The sequence below is a fragment of the Paramormyrops kingsleyae genome, unplaced genomic scaffold (assembly GCF_048594095.1).
Source record: "Paramormyrops kingsleyae isolate MSU_618 unplaced genomic scaffold, PKINGS_0.4 ups110, whole genome shotgun sequence".
In the NCBI taxonomy this organism is placed as follows: domain Eukaryota; kingdom Metazoa; phylum Chordata; class Actinopteri; order Osteoglossiformes; family Mormyridae; genus Paramormyrops; species Paramormyrops kingsleyae.
Window position 1 is genome coordinate 24279 of NW_027326048.1, and position 16727 is coordinate 41005.

At 41.4% G+C, this 16727-nt stretch overlaps 1 protein-coding gene across 2 annotated transcripts; it reads right to left on the reverse strand.

The window, feature by feature from the left end:
• Positions 1 to 464: 464 nt before the first annotated feature.
• On the reverse strand, positions 465 to 16508 carry LOC140586973 (adenomatous polyposis coli protein-like). Of its 2 annotated transcripts, XM_072708528.1 has the most exons (12): positions 16355 to 16508; positions 15969 to 16082; positions 15633 to 15716; positions 15082 to 15189; positions 14419 to 14517; positions 13085 to 13463; positions 12875 to 12970; positions 12523 to 12662; positions 10352 to 10429; positions 8413 to 8529; positions 7983 to 8197; positions 465 to 7687 (listed from the first exon to the last, which is right to left on the reverse strand). In XM_072708528.1, the coding sequence occupies exons 1-12, from the start codon at positions 16451 to 16453 to the stop codon at positions 1384 to 1386; spliced, it is 7833 nt and encodes a 2610-aa protein (XP_072564629.1). In that variant the 5' UTR covers positions 16454 to 16508; the 3' UTR covers positions 465 to 1383. The 2 variants fall into 2 exon arrangements, with proteins under 2 accessions (XP_072564629.1, XP_072564630.1); XM_072708529.1 differs by lacking the exons at positions 14419 to 14517; positions 15082 to 15189; positions 15633 to 15716; positions 15969 to 16082; positions 16355 to 16508 and adding an exon at positions 13556 to 13660.
• Positions 16509 to 16727: the final 219 nt, after the last annotated feature.

Sequence of the window (16727 nt, forward strand, 5' to 3'; positions counted from 1 at the left end):
ATAATATGCAAGGTCAGTTATTTTGAGCATTTTACGCAAGGGAATAGGTTTGGTTTCGGTAGGCACCAAATCAGCCCTGAACTCCTTGTCCCCTACACATACACAATAATCCCTTAGGATTGGTAGGGACACGTCCCACTCTCCATACCCAAATCTATGCCTTTGATTTTATGCTGTTTCAATTCTGCCTTTGAATATCAATTCTATTGTTATTTCAGAATATTGATACAAAAAATAAGAATGGATATAAGTCAACAGTCAACTACTGTTAATTTAACAGTATGATGCCTTGCAAAAACACATTAACACGATACATGAATCACAGGTCAAATATGAAACACAGAAGTTAATTTGTATATGTTGCAACTACGAATGACTATAATTCCAATTATTCCCCTAAAAATGTTTGATTGCTTTCTTAAACAAAGTGGGCTCATTCCAGTCGACAATTCACACCAGCCAGCTTTGCAACAAAAATCTTAGTGTTTATTATGTGGCTTTACAATTTGCACTACTTCTTAAATAACAAACCATCCACGGTATTCCATAAAATAAAAAAGTGAACAATTTTACTCACATAAGGTATTCTTTTTGGCAAATCACAATGCATTTTCTGGGGTAATGTGCTGTAACAAAACAGTGACAAAGGCGGAAACGGCTTTTAAAAATCAGACCAACACCAAAACCTACTGCAATAATTTATTCTTGAAATGTTCATCTAGTCCTGAGACTAAATCCTCATTAAGATTTAATTTTTTACCTTGAATTACAGCATATACAAGTTAACAGCATAGCAAGTGTTCTACTTTCTGGTAAAATCTTAAGGGTGCAATTCCATACTTTCAGAGAACACAGATAGTGTAAATGGTTACACTACAGCTACCTATACACAGACAAATTGGTTGTTGAGGAAAGAAAATAAAAGTTAAATTCATGCAATATAGAAAAGGGCTATTTTAAAATTGATAGCTATAGCTGTTTGTGGATAAATTACTAATTTTCAAAATCAGATTAGTTCCCGAGTCCAGAAAGTGATACCTCATCCATAATGTTTCAGGATTCAGACAGGCAAAACATAAGGGATTTAAATTAAATGCAAAATCAAAAACTGTACAGTACAAATTACAATACTCTGATACGTGTCAAACGAAATATCCCCCAATAAAGTGTCACATTTCCACCAGGCTCTGTGCCTTAAATATGGGTTAGCCTGCAGTGACCAACGGAAAATAACTATTTACAAATTTTCATCCTCTCATTTGTGGTTAAAGCAGGTTTAACAGCATACATGATTAATTTACAAACATATCTGATTTCTTTCTTTGAAACGGACAAAGTAGAACCAGCTCTTTCTGGAGACAATAATGTGATCAAGTCACAGTCTTAAACAGATGTGACAATATATGACCCGCTGGGCTCAGCATTCTCGCCTTTGGAGTCTCTCTTCTTAGAGCCACTGTTCACCGGCCCTGGGATCTGCGATGGCCGATGTGTGGCGCCATCAGCACTGCTCTTTCTAGGACTAGGATTATAATTGAAAGGGGTCACCCTCGCTGCCACAGTGCCGCTCGGAGAGCTGTGCTTGCTGGAATTTGAAGAGCCGAAAGGAGTACGTTCGGCAGTTGAAGTCTCGTGAGCCTCTGCCATTGCGCTCTGACTGCCTGGCCTTTCGAGACTCACAGTATGGGCAGGTGTGGTTTCACTGCTGGTGAACTGTTTGGACTGTGTGTCATTCCCATCGGGATCTATGGCAAGTAGGCTGCCAGGCACACAATTAGTATGTGTTACGTTTCCAGTCGGAGATTTCCCCGATCTGGGGTTATTGATGGGGCAATCCTCAATTCTTACCCATACATCCTCACTTTTCGAAACTGCTGCAACCATCTGATGCCCCTCTGAATTTGAATCTTCATCCAGAGATTTATCTTTAGGCCCACTATCCACCTTACATTCCTTAATTTTCCTCAATGTTCCTTTTAAGGCCAAATTACCATCACTATTTTGTAAAGTCTTATAAGGGGGGCTCAGAGTTTGCTTTTCATCTTCACTCCTTGTCTTTTCACTTGATTCTGACGACGCAGATAGGATGGATGAGGAGCTCCCTGTTCTTTTCCATGTGCTCACTCTTGGAAGGGAGGAGGAATGTTTGCTGTGTTCACGCTTCCATGTTCCAGATCTGTTAATAGGGAGTCTTGAGGGGCTCTCAGAATGGGAACGTGCAATGTCATGTCTTCTAAGACATCTCCCATCACCATTTTCAGACGAGTTTCCGTGTGGAGACTTCTGCCAGCAACTACCTTGATAGGGCAAAGTTAGAGACATATCTGGTAAAGAAGGACTTGATACTGGTGTGTGAGATTGGGATTGGCTCGAAGATGGAGATAAAGATTCAAAAGAGGCAGACTCTTCTAATTTTCTCTTTAGAGTAGGGCTGGGGGCTTCCTTAATAAATGTTGACTGCCGAACTAGCACAGGTTTTTCTGATCTATCCGACTCACTGCCACTCGACTTTGTGGATGACATCCTGGAAAGTTCCGCTCTTTTTGAAGGGCCTGCTGCTCCAGACTGATTCAGACCTTTCGAAGCAGACTCACTTCTTGGAATAACACTAGCACTCCGAGGCAAACCACTCTGTTTTGCAGAACATTGCTGACCTAAGTGTCTTCCTGGGGAGGGATATGAAATTCTAGAAGAACCAGGCGACTTGGTTGAAGATGTGCTTGGGGACATTGTACTGGGTAACTGTGATAACTTGTTAGATGGACTAATACCATTTCTTCCAGGTGACACAGAAGTACGACCTGGTAATTGCATAGATCTTGATAATGGTTGCTGAGAAGGTCTAGAAGGAATCGAGTCTCTTGAAGCAGACTGAGTGGGGGTCTTACTTGGGCCTCCTTGGCAATTAGTTTGCCTTGTAACAGGACTAGAATCTGACTTTGTAGGTGTTTTCACATTTCGCAAGGAGCTGCTAGAATTTTGACCTTGTGAAGATGCTTTTGAGGTAGCTCCCTTAGGTGGTGTCTTTTTTGTAACTGGACTGGAGCTGGGTGAGCTGCTCCTCACCCCTGGAATATGAATCATTGTTCTTCCACGGGAAATCATAGGACTGGCATTTTGCCTCTGTTGAGTGGATGCACAATCAAGACTTGTTCGTGCTTTCCCAGTTATGAGGCTTTTGTAAACTTTCTTACCCCCCTTAATGCTTTTAGTTTGTTGTTCTTCCTTCTTTTTAGTTTCCAGTAAGCTCTTTTCTCCTGGCTTTAGTATTCTGGGACCTTTGGTTGTGGTTGTGTTTTTTTCCTCAAGATCCATTGATATATGGAAGGGAGACCCAATTGAGATACCAGACTTGAGAGAAAGGATTGAATCAGAGTCGGAAGAACCTTGTCGTGATAGACTAGCAGCTGCTTGGTGCAGACTGCTAACTATAGAATTTGCACCTTCTTGAATAGCTTTCCAATCGAATGACTCTGAATCAGGTGAAAGAGCTTGCTCAGAGACAGGACTGTGACTGTCTAATGTTAGATTTGGCTCTTCAGCTAAAATGCCATCCACAGTTTTATCACTCTCCCCATGTTCATCTGACTTATTTCGAAGGGGTTGTTTCTTCTTTTTTGGCATAGCAGAACTAATACATTCCTGCAAAAGATCATCTTCTGAATCAATGCTAAGAGAGCTAAGTGAACTATTTCTGGAAAAACATACTGGAGTATCTTCAACATGGAAGGCTTTTGGAGCATACCCAGAGCCTGGAGGCCTAGAGGTTTCTACCACAGTTGTATTTTCTTTTTCATGAGACTCCCTGTTGTTGTTGTTTTCTTGATCAATGTCACTCAAGGAACTCAGAGAGGAATTTCTAGAAAAACATACTGGAGTGTCTTCAATAGAAAAATTCTGCTTCTCATCTGAGACTGGTCCTGTAATTTCTTTTGATGTGTGTGGAAATCTTTCTTGCTTTTGTAGAGATTTTGATGGAGCCACCTGAAAAGTCTGCTTTCTGTTTGTGGCTTGTATAACAGTATCATCATTAGCAGCTTTAGTAGGTTGCTTTTTCTGCTCTTTTTCTTTCTTGAGCTCAGCTTTCTCCTTTGAGAAATCAAGATCATCCTCCTCAAAATCTAATGAGCTTAAAGAATCATTGCGCGAGAAGCAAAATGGGGTCCCCTCTATTGGGGTATACTGATGTGGTGAATCAAAAGAAAAACCGGTGCGTACTCGCTCATCAGCATGCGGAGGCTTCTCAGTTGAGGTTACTTTAAGGTCCTGTTTTTTGGTTTCATTTTTTTCTGTGCTTGAGGCTCCCAGGGCAACACCACTTGTTGTTCCTGGGCGTTTTATCATCCTTGCTCTATATTCACTGCTTTGTGGCATTGGCTTTACCGGGGATGTGGGTTTATTCTTTTCCATTTCCTGTTGGACTAGAGATCCAGGAGATGTTGACGGATGCCCTTGATCAATTTTATTCATTCTAAAAGGCTTATGGGATTTACTTTTTGGCATTGCAGAACTGATACATTCAGCTAGAATATCATCCCCTTCATTTTTCTCATCGTCCACAGATACAGATGTAGACAGACTCTGCCCAGCCGCCTCTGCACTTTTCCCCTCTGAACCAGTGCCTTCCCTATGAAAAGAAGCAGATTCCATGGGAGGCACAGGTGTCTCAGTATTTGCTAGCTCATTAGGAGGGGAATCAATAGTGAGATCACTAAGAGATGTTGCAGTTGAAAAATTTATGGGGGTTCCCTCAACACAGTATATTCTAGGCATATCTTCTCCATGGGTAAAGCTCACATGTTTCTGTTGCTGTCCCCGGTTATGTGGAGGAAGCAATTTATAAACAGGAAGCTGGCTTGGTTTACGAGCTACTGGTGGAGGTATTCTTGAAGTGCTTGTAGGAGACTGCTTTTTTGGTTTTCGCGAAGACTTAGTTGGCATTGCGGAATTTATGCAAGCTTCCAATATCTCAATATCATCATCATCAGAATAATCTAATAAATCTTTTTCTGGTTCCTTTTGTAATTTGGCCACATCTGAGTCCATTGTTTGTATAGTGTCATCTTTTTCAGGCTCACCATCATTTCCATGGTCATCTTCATGAACTGGGGGCATAATCTGAAGCTCAACATCTTTCTGAATGAAAGGTTCATCAAGGCTAAGGGCACTCAGACTTGAGGCACAAGAGAATCCATCTGGAGTACTTTCTGTGGCAAAATGCAGCAGTGTGTCATTGTCTGGAAGTACTTGAACTTTCTGGACAGCAGAATTCACAGCCGCATGCCTTGGAGCCAAATCCCTCTTTTCCATTAGAGGTACTTTCATTTTGTGTTTTCCTTGGGGTGGATGTGATGGAGGTGGAGTTTTACAACGACTTGGAGGCATTGTTTGCCCAGGACTATCAGGAAGATCACTTGGGCTGATAATTCCACTAACCATGCCACTGCATGGTTCACTCTGCACAGAGCTAGCTATAGAATGACTCTCAAAGCTATCGAGGGAGCTCACTGAAGTACACCTGCTGAACATAAGAGGTGTCTCTTGCACATAATGTTCTGGGGGACTTTTAGGAGTTTGAGCACCACTTTTGGATGGAGATTTAGCTCCAGATGAAAACTCAACTGCTTTATGTCTTGAGCCATCGGACATGGAAACACCAGCACCTTGATTTCTCTGAGGTTTCATTCGGTTATACTGTGAAGTGCTTTGGGTTTCAGCAGTATGTTGTTCTGCAACTAAAATACTGGAAGACACTTTTTCTGAAATAGCTAGATTAGGATAGTTAGTTACAGCAGCCATGGGTCGCTTACGACCTTCCATTTCATCTTCTTCGGATGACAAAGATGACAAAGAACTGCCTCGTGAAAAACAGATTGGCGTGTCCTCAACACAGTATGTCTGCAGAGTCTCTTGATTAATTGCAGGAGACTTGCATGTTGAATTCTTTTGGATAACTTGACTCGGCCCAGACCTTGTTTGAGGTGGGAGAAGCTGCTTTTGTCTGCTTGAATTCTTTATGGATGCGGTCATGTTTCCCGGGCTTAAATGGTCCTTTGTTAAACTGTGAGATGATGATTTTGGATGGCTAAAAACGTTTTTTTGGGAACAGTTTTCTGAATATTTTAAGCTGTAATCAATTGGTTGTTCCACATGATGCTCCTCATTATATTTCATGCTGTAATTAGTTGGCTGATCTTCCTCCTGTTGTTGTTCTTCTGAGTACCGCTCACTGAAGTTGGTTGGCTTGTCGTCACCATAATCATCAACAGGGCACATAGTCTGGCTGATCTTTTTAGTCATTCCAAGGCTAGAACTACTTTGTTCAGAAGAATTGGAACTCCTTGACCGGAATCCAGCAGAACACTCTGGTGCCACAAATCTCGACGGATACGTTGCGTGCGTTTCCTCACTGGTGACATTTGCCTCTGTGTACACTGGATAACTTGGGCTTTGAGACTGCACTGGTTTCTGATCTACCCGTTTCACATCATCCCCATGATGTTTAACTCTTGCCCACCTTTCATTCTGGCTTGGACTCTGTCGGCCAGAATTCAATTGTTCATCTGAGTATTTTAGGCTGTAATTAATAGTAGTATCCAGGTCCCCATTATCATCCTCCATATGATTGGCACTGTGAATCTTATGGGCAAGGTCAGCAGGATATGTCCCGTAGATGCCGCTTTTCCCTTCATCTTCAGAATAAGACTCAATGGAAGGTTTCATCTGACCCCTTCTGCCATAGCCATCAGTACTGCTAACACTGTTCAAGCTGTCATTGGATGCCCTATACTCAATTTTTAGCATGGGGCAAGGACGACTTGAGTGCTCAGCTTTGGCAAAGTTGAATGCATTTAAATGACCAAGCATGGTAGGTGTATGCCTTATGGCACTTATTTCATCCGGCGCACACTGAGGGTCCGGTGTATTGCCAGCACTCCTGTCTCCTTGGCTTATATGCATGCTTTCCACCTCTTCCATTACCTTGGCAATTTGTGTGGCTGTTGATGTCTGCATTCCTTTTCTCTTGGAGGGTTCATCTGAAGGGTGAAATCCACCAAGTACAGCTCCTTTCAGTTCCCGATCAAGGCTCCGATCCTTCTCACCTTTGGAAGTGTCTGAACTATCTCTGTTTTCTCTAGATGAATTAGGCAGTGCTGGGGTGTTTACATAAGGACCATGAGGACGTATACTGCTGGGACTTAAACTCTCCGACCGACAGTTATCATTATGATGGGCAGAGTCCACAACAAACTCACTGTAAACATTCTGCTTGTGTCTCGGTTTGTTCTTTTGAGGAGCTTTCGGACTCAAGTTATCGATATTATCGAAAGTCTCTGAAAGGTGCTGCGCATCCAGTTCTTCAATTAAAGCTTTCTGTTTTCTGGCCTGGAGGGATGGCAAGTTGGATCCTGGAGACATGATGTTGGCATCCTTGTATTTAGCTGGTCTATTAGCCATGAGATTTCGCAAAGCCGCTGCACTGCCCATAGCTATCATTTTGTGCTTAGAGTGAATGAGATTTTTCAACATGCTGACAGCTCCCATGTCCCACAGACCTTCTTGGTCCTTTGCATTTCGAGCAGAAAGGTTCCAGAGTGTTCCACATGCATTACTGACTATTGTTAAGCTGTGAGACTTTAGATGCTGAAGTAGAGTCTGGAGACAGTTGTTTTCTCTCAAAATTTGCCTACAAATACAGGGAAGAAAATTAAAATATACTATGATTTTTGCAGGAAAGGAATTCAAAGTAACCCACAGTTTATCACTAATACACAAAACGCTAAACTATTTATTCATTTATTGTGTAGAGCAGTGGAGTGGATTAAACTTGGAAAAAATAACTAAAACATGGTCCAATTAAATTTTACTGTCAAGTAGAACATTTTGACTGATTTAATTGTAAACAATAACATATCTTGGGCAGTGACCTTTCTTACACTTATGGTTGTACATTAAAATGTGTCATTTATAAATCTACATGCCTGTGATCTTCATTTGTAGCGATTAGACTCGACACATTTCGCAAGATGCCTCCTCCACTTTCAATAATTGCAAGGGTGTTGGTTTGACTTCGGTATGTTAGTGTGCTGACTAAAAAGGCCAGAGCACCCTCCACAGCACATATATCAGCTTTGTTTTCAGTGCAATGTGCTGACAAGTTCCAAAGGGCACTTAGAACACTCTTTAGTGTTGATTCCTTGAGGAGAAAAGGAAGAAGATTATTCAATTTTCCATCCTTTTTAAGAGGACATTCCTACACAGAAACATCAAAACCAATCGATCAATTCTACAAGCTCTACAAAACCAAATTTTAATTAAACTTTAAAGAGCAAACAAGACTAAATTAAACCTGGGTGTAACCATATTAAGGATGCACACATTCACAAAGATATTTGATTTTTTGAGATTCACCTTCTTAACATCCAGCGCACATTCCATGAGAGCCTTCACACTGCCAACCTCACGGAGTGTCTTCTTACTGTTGACGTCAGCGCGCCAGGACAAATTCCTCAGAACACTGGCGATCACCTAAGTAAATAAAGTGAAGGGTTTGGAGGTGTCCACTTCAAACGCATTCACTGTAAACTCTTGGGCAGAGTGTGCATTTGCCGAGGGGCTACAGGCCATGTATCTACAGTAAGGCTGCACGATTTATCGATTTCAAACCGAAATCGCGATTTGAAACAACGCGATTAGCAAGTCGCAAAAATCACGATTTAGGATATACATTATACAACACATCGGACCCAGGTTTTAAAACTGCTGTGAGAATAGTTTTACAAATTCATGCCATGCTCCCTGTGTGACAGTCATTCTCAGCAATCATAAGCACCATGGTTCTCACATGCCACTCATGCTCACCAATCAGAAGTGGCCGAAGGCGGCGTATAGGCCCATAAACAGCAAACACGTGAAACCCAAGGAAAATGTTACATTCGCGGTGCAGAAAAATACTGATTCCGCTAATGAGCTATAAGTGAATTGCCTTCCTATTTCATGGTCCGAGATTGTTTCAGAAAGGTCCTATCATCAATAGAACCGGCGAGCTCCTTTTAAACACCAGCTGCAATATACTTCAGCGTATCATACCTTTGGTTTTTGTTGATAGGCATTAGTATACCACTAACCCATCAAAACAAAGAGACAGTCAGTAATTCTCACAGCAGCGGAATCGGTGACCTCCAAAAAAGCCGTAAAACCCACAATACAGTCATGTATATGTCATATGTTTTTGTGCTTATTAAATTTAATAATAAATAATAATACAATAATAAAATAAAAGTTTTAACATAAATACTAAAAGAATAGATTGCTTTAATCGCTATTACAGTTGGGTATGGGCACGCGGTCTTATTTAGAAAACATACAAAAAGAGGCGCATATAATGTTTAATCATTCGTTTTGTATTTTATCCAAGTAAAGCAAAGGAATGATAAGCTGCTTCATTCGAAAACTGCATTTTTCTTCTCATTTAAAATAAAATGCAGGGTTGGCAACTTTGGTCAGCTGCATGGAGTGAGATTTTCTGTTTTCTGTTCTGCACACATATTTACATGTATGTAAGTTTTATTACATTGTAAATAGTCTGTAGGGTTTGCAAACTGCCGTAACGTTTTTGATGCAGCTAATTTTAAGTTCAGAATGGAATATAGATTTGCCGTAAGATTTCTTGCGTGAGAGTCTGAGTTTGCAACCATGAACATGTACATTTTTTGTTTCACCTGAATTGATTTGTATAGAAAATAACTGTATACAGTTGTTAAAAAGCGGAAACTTTGACCAACATGAAATCACCAATAAACAACTTATATTTATTCAACATTTTATAAAATGCATACTACGTTAAAAAAAAAATCTAGCTTTACGGTTTCAGGACAGAACAGCCACTCTGTTATGAATATTACGGTTTTTTGAGTGTTATTAGTGTTAATAACAGCAGCTAACAACACAATAGCGCAAACAAAAGGGCTGCATACACCGAAGTAGTTCTTGCTTGTTCATTGGCGTGGGAAAAGGCGGTTCTAGTGTTATTAGGATCGTAATAAGCGTTACCTACAAGATCGCTATTTTTCTTTATGCTGCAATTGTTTTCATTATTACTTTAACTTGACACATCACATCTTTAAATTCTCATCCTTGCATTAGAATATAGACCAGTTAATATTGATGGTGGTATCTCATGTTACGTCATATGTTTTAAAATTACTACACACTGAATATTGAACTGAAGCTTGACATAAAAAAAATTTAATGGCAAATCAAATTGTAATCGCAATTTGTCAAAAAAAATCACGATTCGATATTTTCCCCAAATCGTGCAGCCCTAATCTACAGTACGCAGCTACTGCACCTGCTGTAAATCTTCACTGTCAGATTTCAACTGGGCCACCATTGCCCTCATGCAGCCTTTCATGGAGCATAGGGTTGCCTGTAAGAGAAAAAAATTAGTATAGGGTGCCTGATTAAATAACAAAAATATATAAAACTACACATTTCTTTAGTGATAAATTTGGTATTTAATAATTCATTTGATATGTTAAATTTTTCATTGTAATATTAAAATATTTTGAGTGTTCGTGGAATTACAATCCACTCAATTGTGTGAGTGGAAGGTATTTATTGATTTTTCCTAATTTTCCTCATAGTGTCTATAGTTGGCTGCAGTCAAGCTTAACATTTCCACCTTGTCATGATGAAATATCCAATATCCAAGAATATTAACATAGTTTTTGAATGCAATATCCCTTGAACAATTGCTATCTTTGCCAACTGTAAGTTAATCATATTTTCATCAAATGCTCACTTTAGCTAAAAATGTCATACCTTTCGTTGTATATTTTTTGCATAATAAAACAAATGTGCATTTCATTACAAAATTTTTCATGCAGATTTGTAATGCGTCACAATGTTACATTGTAACAAATGGCAATCTAATCCACTGTGACCAAATCATAGGTGTACTGACAAATGCACATATCCGCACACACACGTGTATACACACACACACACACAATTGCCAGACTGCCATAGCTGTACATCAAGCACACACTGTCGATAAAACTATCGTGGATGTTGCAGAGCGCAGTATCCAAGTGAAGTTCACGCACCGCGATGAAATAATTTTTTTGGTCCAGGTCCAGGACAGAACATATGTTGGTACAGTGATAGCCAAATTATATCTGCTGAACAACGTGCATGAAGCTGGAGAAGTCTGTTTGGGATAATGTGAGCTGATACCTATCGGAATAACATAAGATGTTTGAACAGTATGAGTAGGTGTGTGTGACTGCACTGAAAGAGCTGTTCTTCCTCTGGACAAAAGACCAACCATCACGTGATTAGTCTAGTTCAAGAGTGTGCCGTAAGGCAAAGCCAGTAAAGTCCAATTCAAACTTTGAAACTGCGTTATACAAGGAGAGAATATCAGATTTCAAAAACTGGTTTTTATGACATTTTTGATCATGCATTCTGATAACAATTAGCATCCTAATAAATAAATTTTTAATAATATTTAACTAAATTAATATTCAGGTGTATATTCTGGTATTTAAGAACATATAGCATAACAGCATATCTGCGGCATTAAATCATTATTTGAAAGGCTGAAATACTTGTAATTGGGAAGTTATGAGGTCTCAAAGACACCCTATACAGAGACAGGCCCATGTGGGTGGTTAAGGATCAGAGCATGTGAGCGGAGCGTGAGCGAGGAGCGGAGCGGGCGGAATTTGGTCAGAGCGCGGAGCGGGTTTTCTAATTAAGGCTGGAGCGGTCGCTTTGTCTCGCTCCAATTTCGCTCCGATACGGCTCACACTACAATTCTGAGGCGTGCCCAAATCTACCCAGAATTCATCTGTACAATTATCAAGACTGTTACACAAATTGGCCGAGATGGAATTCGCAAAGTATTTCACAAAGAAAACTGATAAATCATACAAGTGTACTATTCTTATCAAACGTTTAGATGACAAGAATGTACAGCAAGAACAACAATGTGGTGAAACTGTTTCAGTGAGTAAAGATTCACTTTTCTCAGAAACTTGAGTGTGCTACGCGAACAAGCGGAAGCCAGAGCAAAACGCGTGCAAGTTTTATATGGTTGTAGCATATCAAGTCTATAAAGTAAATTAAAGTATAAAAGCCTATCAAGTAAATATTGGTAATAAATATTGCTTAAAAATAAATAGCCTATTTTCTGTTCTGACTGGCAATGTTGCCGTTGCTCATATTTCTTTATGACATAAGGCTTCGGTTTAAGGTGACATTTGTTAGGCATGCAGATTATTTGTTCCTCTTTTAAATTGGAGCGAGCGTGGAGCGATTTGACTGGAGCGGGAGGACATTTTAGTGGAGCGAGGAGCGGTGTTGAGCGGAGCGGCTTAGTGCGAATTAGAGCGGAGGAGCGGGCGGAGCCAACAGCCTCGTGAGCGAGGAGCGGAAATTCTCACCGCTCTACTCCGCTCACATGCTCTGTTAAGGATTAAATGAGAAATACTTGTAGAAAACTTTTGGAAGATGCACCTTATTGGCCACATCTCCAAACGTAAGGTTCGTGAGGGCCATTCCTGCGTATCTTCTCAGAGTCACACTGTAGTGGTCACTTGTCAGCCCATATATCTCACAGTCCACCTGCAGTAATTCCCCAATCGCCTGGAGGGCACCTAGAAAGCAACCAGAGTGAAGAAGTTCTCACCATCTCTTTTCAGCAAGTCTGAATATCTAATTTTTAAATGATGTAAGATGTATTTGTCCACACATTAAATAACTGGATAATTATATAATATCCAAAGAACACAAAGGTGTTTACTGAAGAGCTGTGTTTTACTGTTACATCGTTTGCCTTGCATGCACTTAATGAATCATGAATGCTCACCGAGCTCGTTCATGGCATGCCTGTGCTCCTCGTCGAAGGAGAGCTTCATGAGAACACAAACGGCAGGGCAGATTTGATGCTCCACTGGCGAGGGCACTGGTGTCAGGAGGAAAGCAAAATTAGCAGGGCTTGCAGACTCAAGTGTCAGACAAAGACCCAAAAACAAACACACTGGCTGACTAGTGGCATCCAAACATCAAGAGGACCCACTGGGGTTTTGGTCCTGGTCAACACCGCGCTCGTGGACCTGCTGCCATTCCCAGCATGTCTCGCAGTAGGCCCGGATCTGCTCCAGGAGGTGCAGTACGCGGATCTCCCTGCGGCCGCGCTTGTCATCCGGCTGCGAGTGGATGATGTTGTGCAGGGCGGCGCTGGCCCGGGCACGCGCCTCCTTGCTGCCTCGTGAGTTTCCCAGTAGTACAGAGTCCTTGTCGTTGCCGTGGAGCAATTGGATGAGCAGTGGCAGGCAGCCCGACTGGCGCATGGCGATGCAACTGTCCTGAGAACTGGACATGGCCAGCAAGGTGCGAGACATGTCATCCTTGTCGTGAGTGCCTAACATGGATAAAAGGGAGTAGACCATCTCCACCTACAGACAGACAAGGGACAGGTTTATGTGACCCAGTTCTGCTGGGTGAGAATGGAGGCAAAGAGTACACACAGGGATCACACACTCTATACCAGTGTTTCTCAATCCAGTCCGCGGGGACCCCAGACAGTCCACATTTCTGCTCCCTCCCAGGGGTTTCGGCATTCTTCATTGCTTGATTGTTTGGTTCAGTTGTGCTAAGAAGGAGCAAAAATGTAGACTGTCTGGTGGTCATGCAGCTGCATGAACTACTTATACAACTGCAGAAAACAATTTTATTCACAGGGATGTCCGTGAATAAATTTTGCTATAATATTTTTATTCCGTTATAGGAAACAAAACCTGCTATGTTTATGATAGCTCCTTTTCAATATTATATACCAAATGTTTTTTTTAAGTGTAAAGTTTACTACTGCTGTTTTTGCATGAGCTCTGCATGCAAGACAGTAATAATGATTCTCGTCTTTGCTGTTGGACTCATGCACAGTGCAGTATTTGTGAGAATGAGTGTGGAGAAGAAAAGCAAATAAGACCTGGTCACCAAAAGCCATTTGTCTTCCACTGTACAGAAATATTCTGGATTCCACAGTAATGATATTGAGCAAAAGTACTGAGAGAATGCACTGTGTCAGCATAATTCATGGCATCACCAACTTACATGACAGACACTACTGGTAGAAAGTTCTATTTGGCTATAGCTTATTCTGGGTAAATTTTCAACTTTTTTTTTTATAAATACTGCAGCAATTTCCAATTTTGTGCAGCCCTAGATAAAAACAATATTTTGTTTCTGTGCAATATTTATTTTTTCTGTTTTTCCAACAGCCCATTTTTAAACTTTGCAAAATATCACATTTAAAGAGAGCAGCTTTAAGGAAACTCCAAATAAAGACAGTAATGTGTAAAATTTGTGAAAATGTGATGTGGCGATATGGGGTCTGTAATCCTTGGTTACCTTGGTACCCAGGTGACTGGTCAGTCTGCGTGGGACAGAGTAACTACCAGCACAGCTCATGTCACTGGCTGCCTCGTAGTCCAAGCGGCCATCTGAAGCCTTAAAAAGGAAAGCAAATGCACAGTGCACTTTGTAATGTAGAAACTGGCTAATTTAGTACAGCTCTGGAATACTGATCTCGTTTAACACCCAAAAATGTTATAATACAATTACATGTAGCATTTCATATTTAAGTATGTGCAAAAGCATTCATGAGGCATACTGATTAAAAATGCATTGTCTCAAGTAAAATGTATTCCACATGTGTATTCCACATGTGTATTCCACATTCAACAGAAATTCTGATGTGAAACTGGAGACAAATCATTTGTGTCAATGCTTCAAGCTTCTCCTGAGACGACATGTTCATAAATATGACAAATCCTCATGTGTAACAAAGAAGAAATTTACAGGTGAAAATGCTTAGCCTTAAAGAAAGGAACTGCGTCATCCCTACAACAGCAGAACAGAGGCAGCCGTTCTGTGCGATGCTTCCTAACCACGACTAATCTGGGGGCAGGAAAGGGGTTAGGTGCCAATGACAGGAAAAACTCATTGGGGGAGGAGAGTTGTGTTAGAATGAAGGCCATGATCGACCAAGGGGGCGGGGGATCATTCTTCTACCTGGCTGCACCCCGGCGGGGCCAAGGTAGGCTCCGCAGATGCCTGTGCTCCCTGGCCAGGTCTGTCACAGTCAAGGGGGGCTGGTTTATCATTGTTCGGCATCATTACCTAGAGGGGTACAATAATAAAGTAGACAACTCATCAGTATATAAGGGGGGGCAGTTGGCCTCCTGCACAGCACCTCTAACAATTTCATTGTAATCCTGAAGGCTTTAAAACTTCAGAGATTACAAGGCATCACCAAAAACAGGAGCCAAAAATGCACAGATGGGCTTGATTGTTGAACTTTATCATGTTCAATATCCCTATACCAGGTAATTTAATGCTTATCATCATCATAGATGTGGGAATATAAATACCAAAGAATAATACAGGGTTAAGTACATCTTCTGTTTTGGAAATAGCAGTATGACTGGGGAAACTCAGAATTAGGAACATGGAGCCTAAAGCGTGGGCTTCAGTATTATATAAGAAGCTCCAGAGCCTACTGTCATCTTCCGAGGGCAGAACCTCAACCCAACTGAGGTGGATCCACTTTAGGGGGCGCGTACCTCAGAGTCTGTGGGCTGAGCATGGAGATGCTGTCGAATACGAAGTATGTCCTTCTCTATCTGCTGAATCCGTGTGATTCTGCTCTGTAATGCAAATTCCAATAAACAGATGAGGATGTTGGAAAATGAAACACAGAACCTTTTAAATAGGACATTAGTCATTTAATAACTGGCAACTAAAGTCAGAAATTACTTAATAGTGAACATTGTGTCCAAGAAAAATAAGAGGAACTACTTCATTTCACATCCACCAATGGCCATTGGCACCAGGTAATAAATACAACATGACGGATTCTATTGCAGGGACCGCAGATGGATACGACGGTAAAAGCAGACCTGTGCCCGCTTCTCCATGTCCTGACAGGTACCCAGCTGTTCCTCCATGGCGGCCCGTATCTTTCGGGCGTCGTACTCAAGCTGCCGGCGAGTCATGTCCGTCTGCAGAGAAAACTGCATACGGGCAGAGGGTGGACACATGTCCGCTAAGAACGATGACCTCTGACCGAGTAGAGACTCTAAAGCTTTCTGTCCTTCACAGCATTACTCCTAGCATGTACCTGGCTACCCGTCCGGGCCAGACGCCTCCCAACAGCTGACCTCCTCAACCTTGCTGCTACTTGTTGTGTTCTCCTTGCCCGATAATATGGGCATGACCAGTGCATTTCTTAACTAAAATGTTCATATAGATTTCATATAGACCATCATGTGGTGCGTCTGCTCACATTCTCCATGAGGGGCAGGCTGTCGATCCTCTTGGTGAGGTTCTGCAGCTGTGTGTAGTACCAATCCTTCTCCGCTTCCTCTTTCTCTAGCTCGCTCATCAGTAAGGACCTAAGCAGATAAAAATAACCCCAATTCGAAACCAACACAAGAGAAGCACCGATGGACAGCACTTCCACTTTCCACTGCTGCTTCCCAGAATAATATGCTGAGATGAGCTTTATTCGATTACTGGCTGGTGGTTTTTGTTTGCCTATAACCTGCTCGTATTTTACGCGTGCCTATTCAGAGTGCCAGCCCTGTGAATAATGCAGTTTGCACACAGATGACTGATCTTTGACTGCAGTGTTCCAGTCTTTGTGTGATGATTCATGG

Excerpts from the sequence above, each read along its gene's own strand:
- LOC140586973 (XM_072708528.1), bottom strand. The coding sequence starts at position 16,453 with ATGAGCGAGCTAGAGAAAGAGGAAGCGGAGAAGGATTGGTACTACACA. Across the intron at positions 12,971-13,084 it reads TGACCAGGACCAAAACCCCA|TGCCCTCGCCAGTGGAGCAT; the intron begins GTGGGTCCTCTT and ends TCCTGACACCAG. Across the intron at positions 10,430-12,522 it reads TTGGAGATGTGGCCAATAAG|GCAACCCTATGCTCCATGAA; the intron begins GTGCATCTTCCA and ends TTTCTCTTACAG.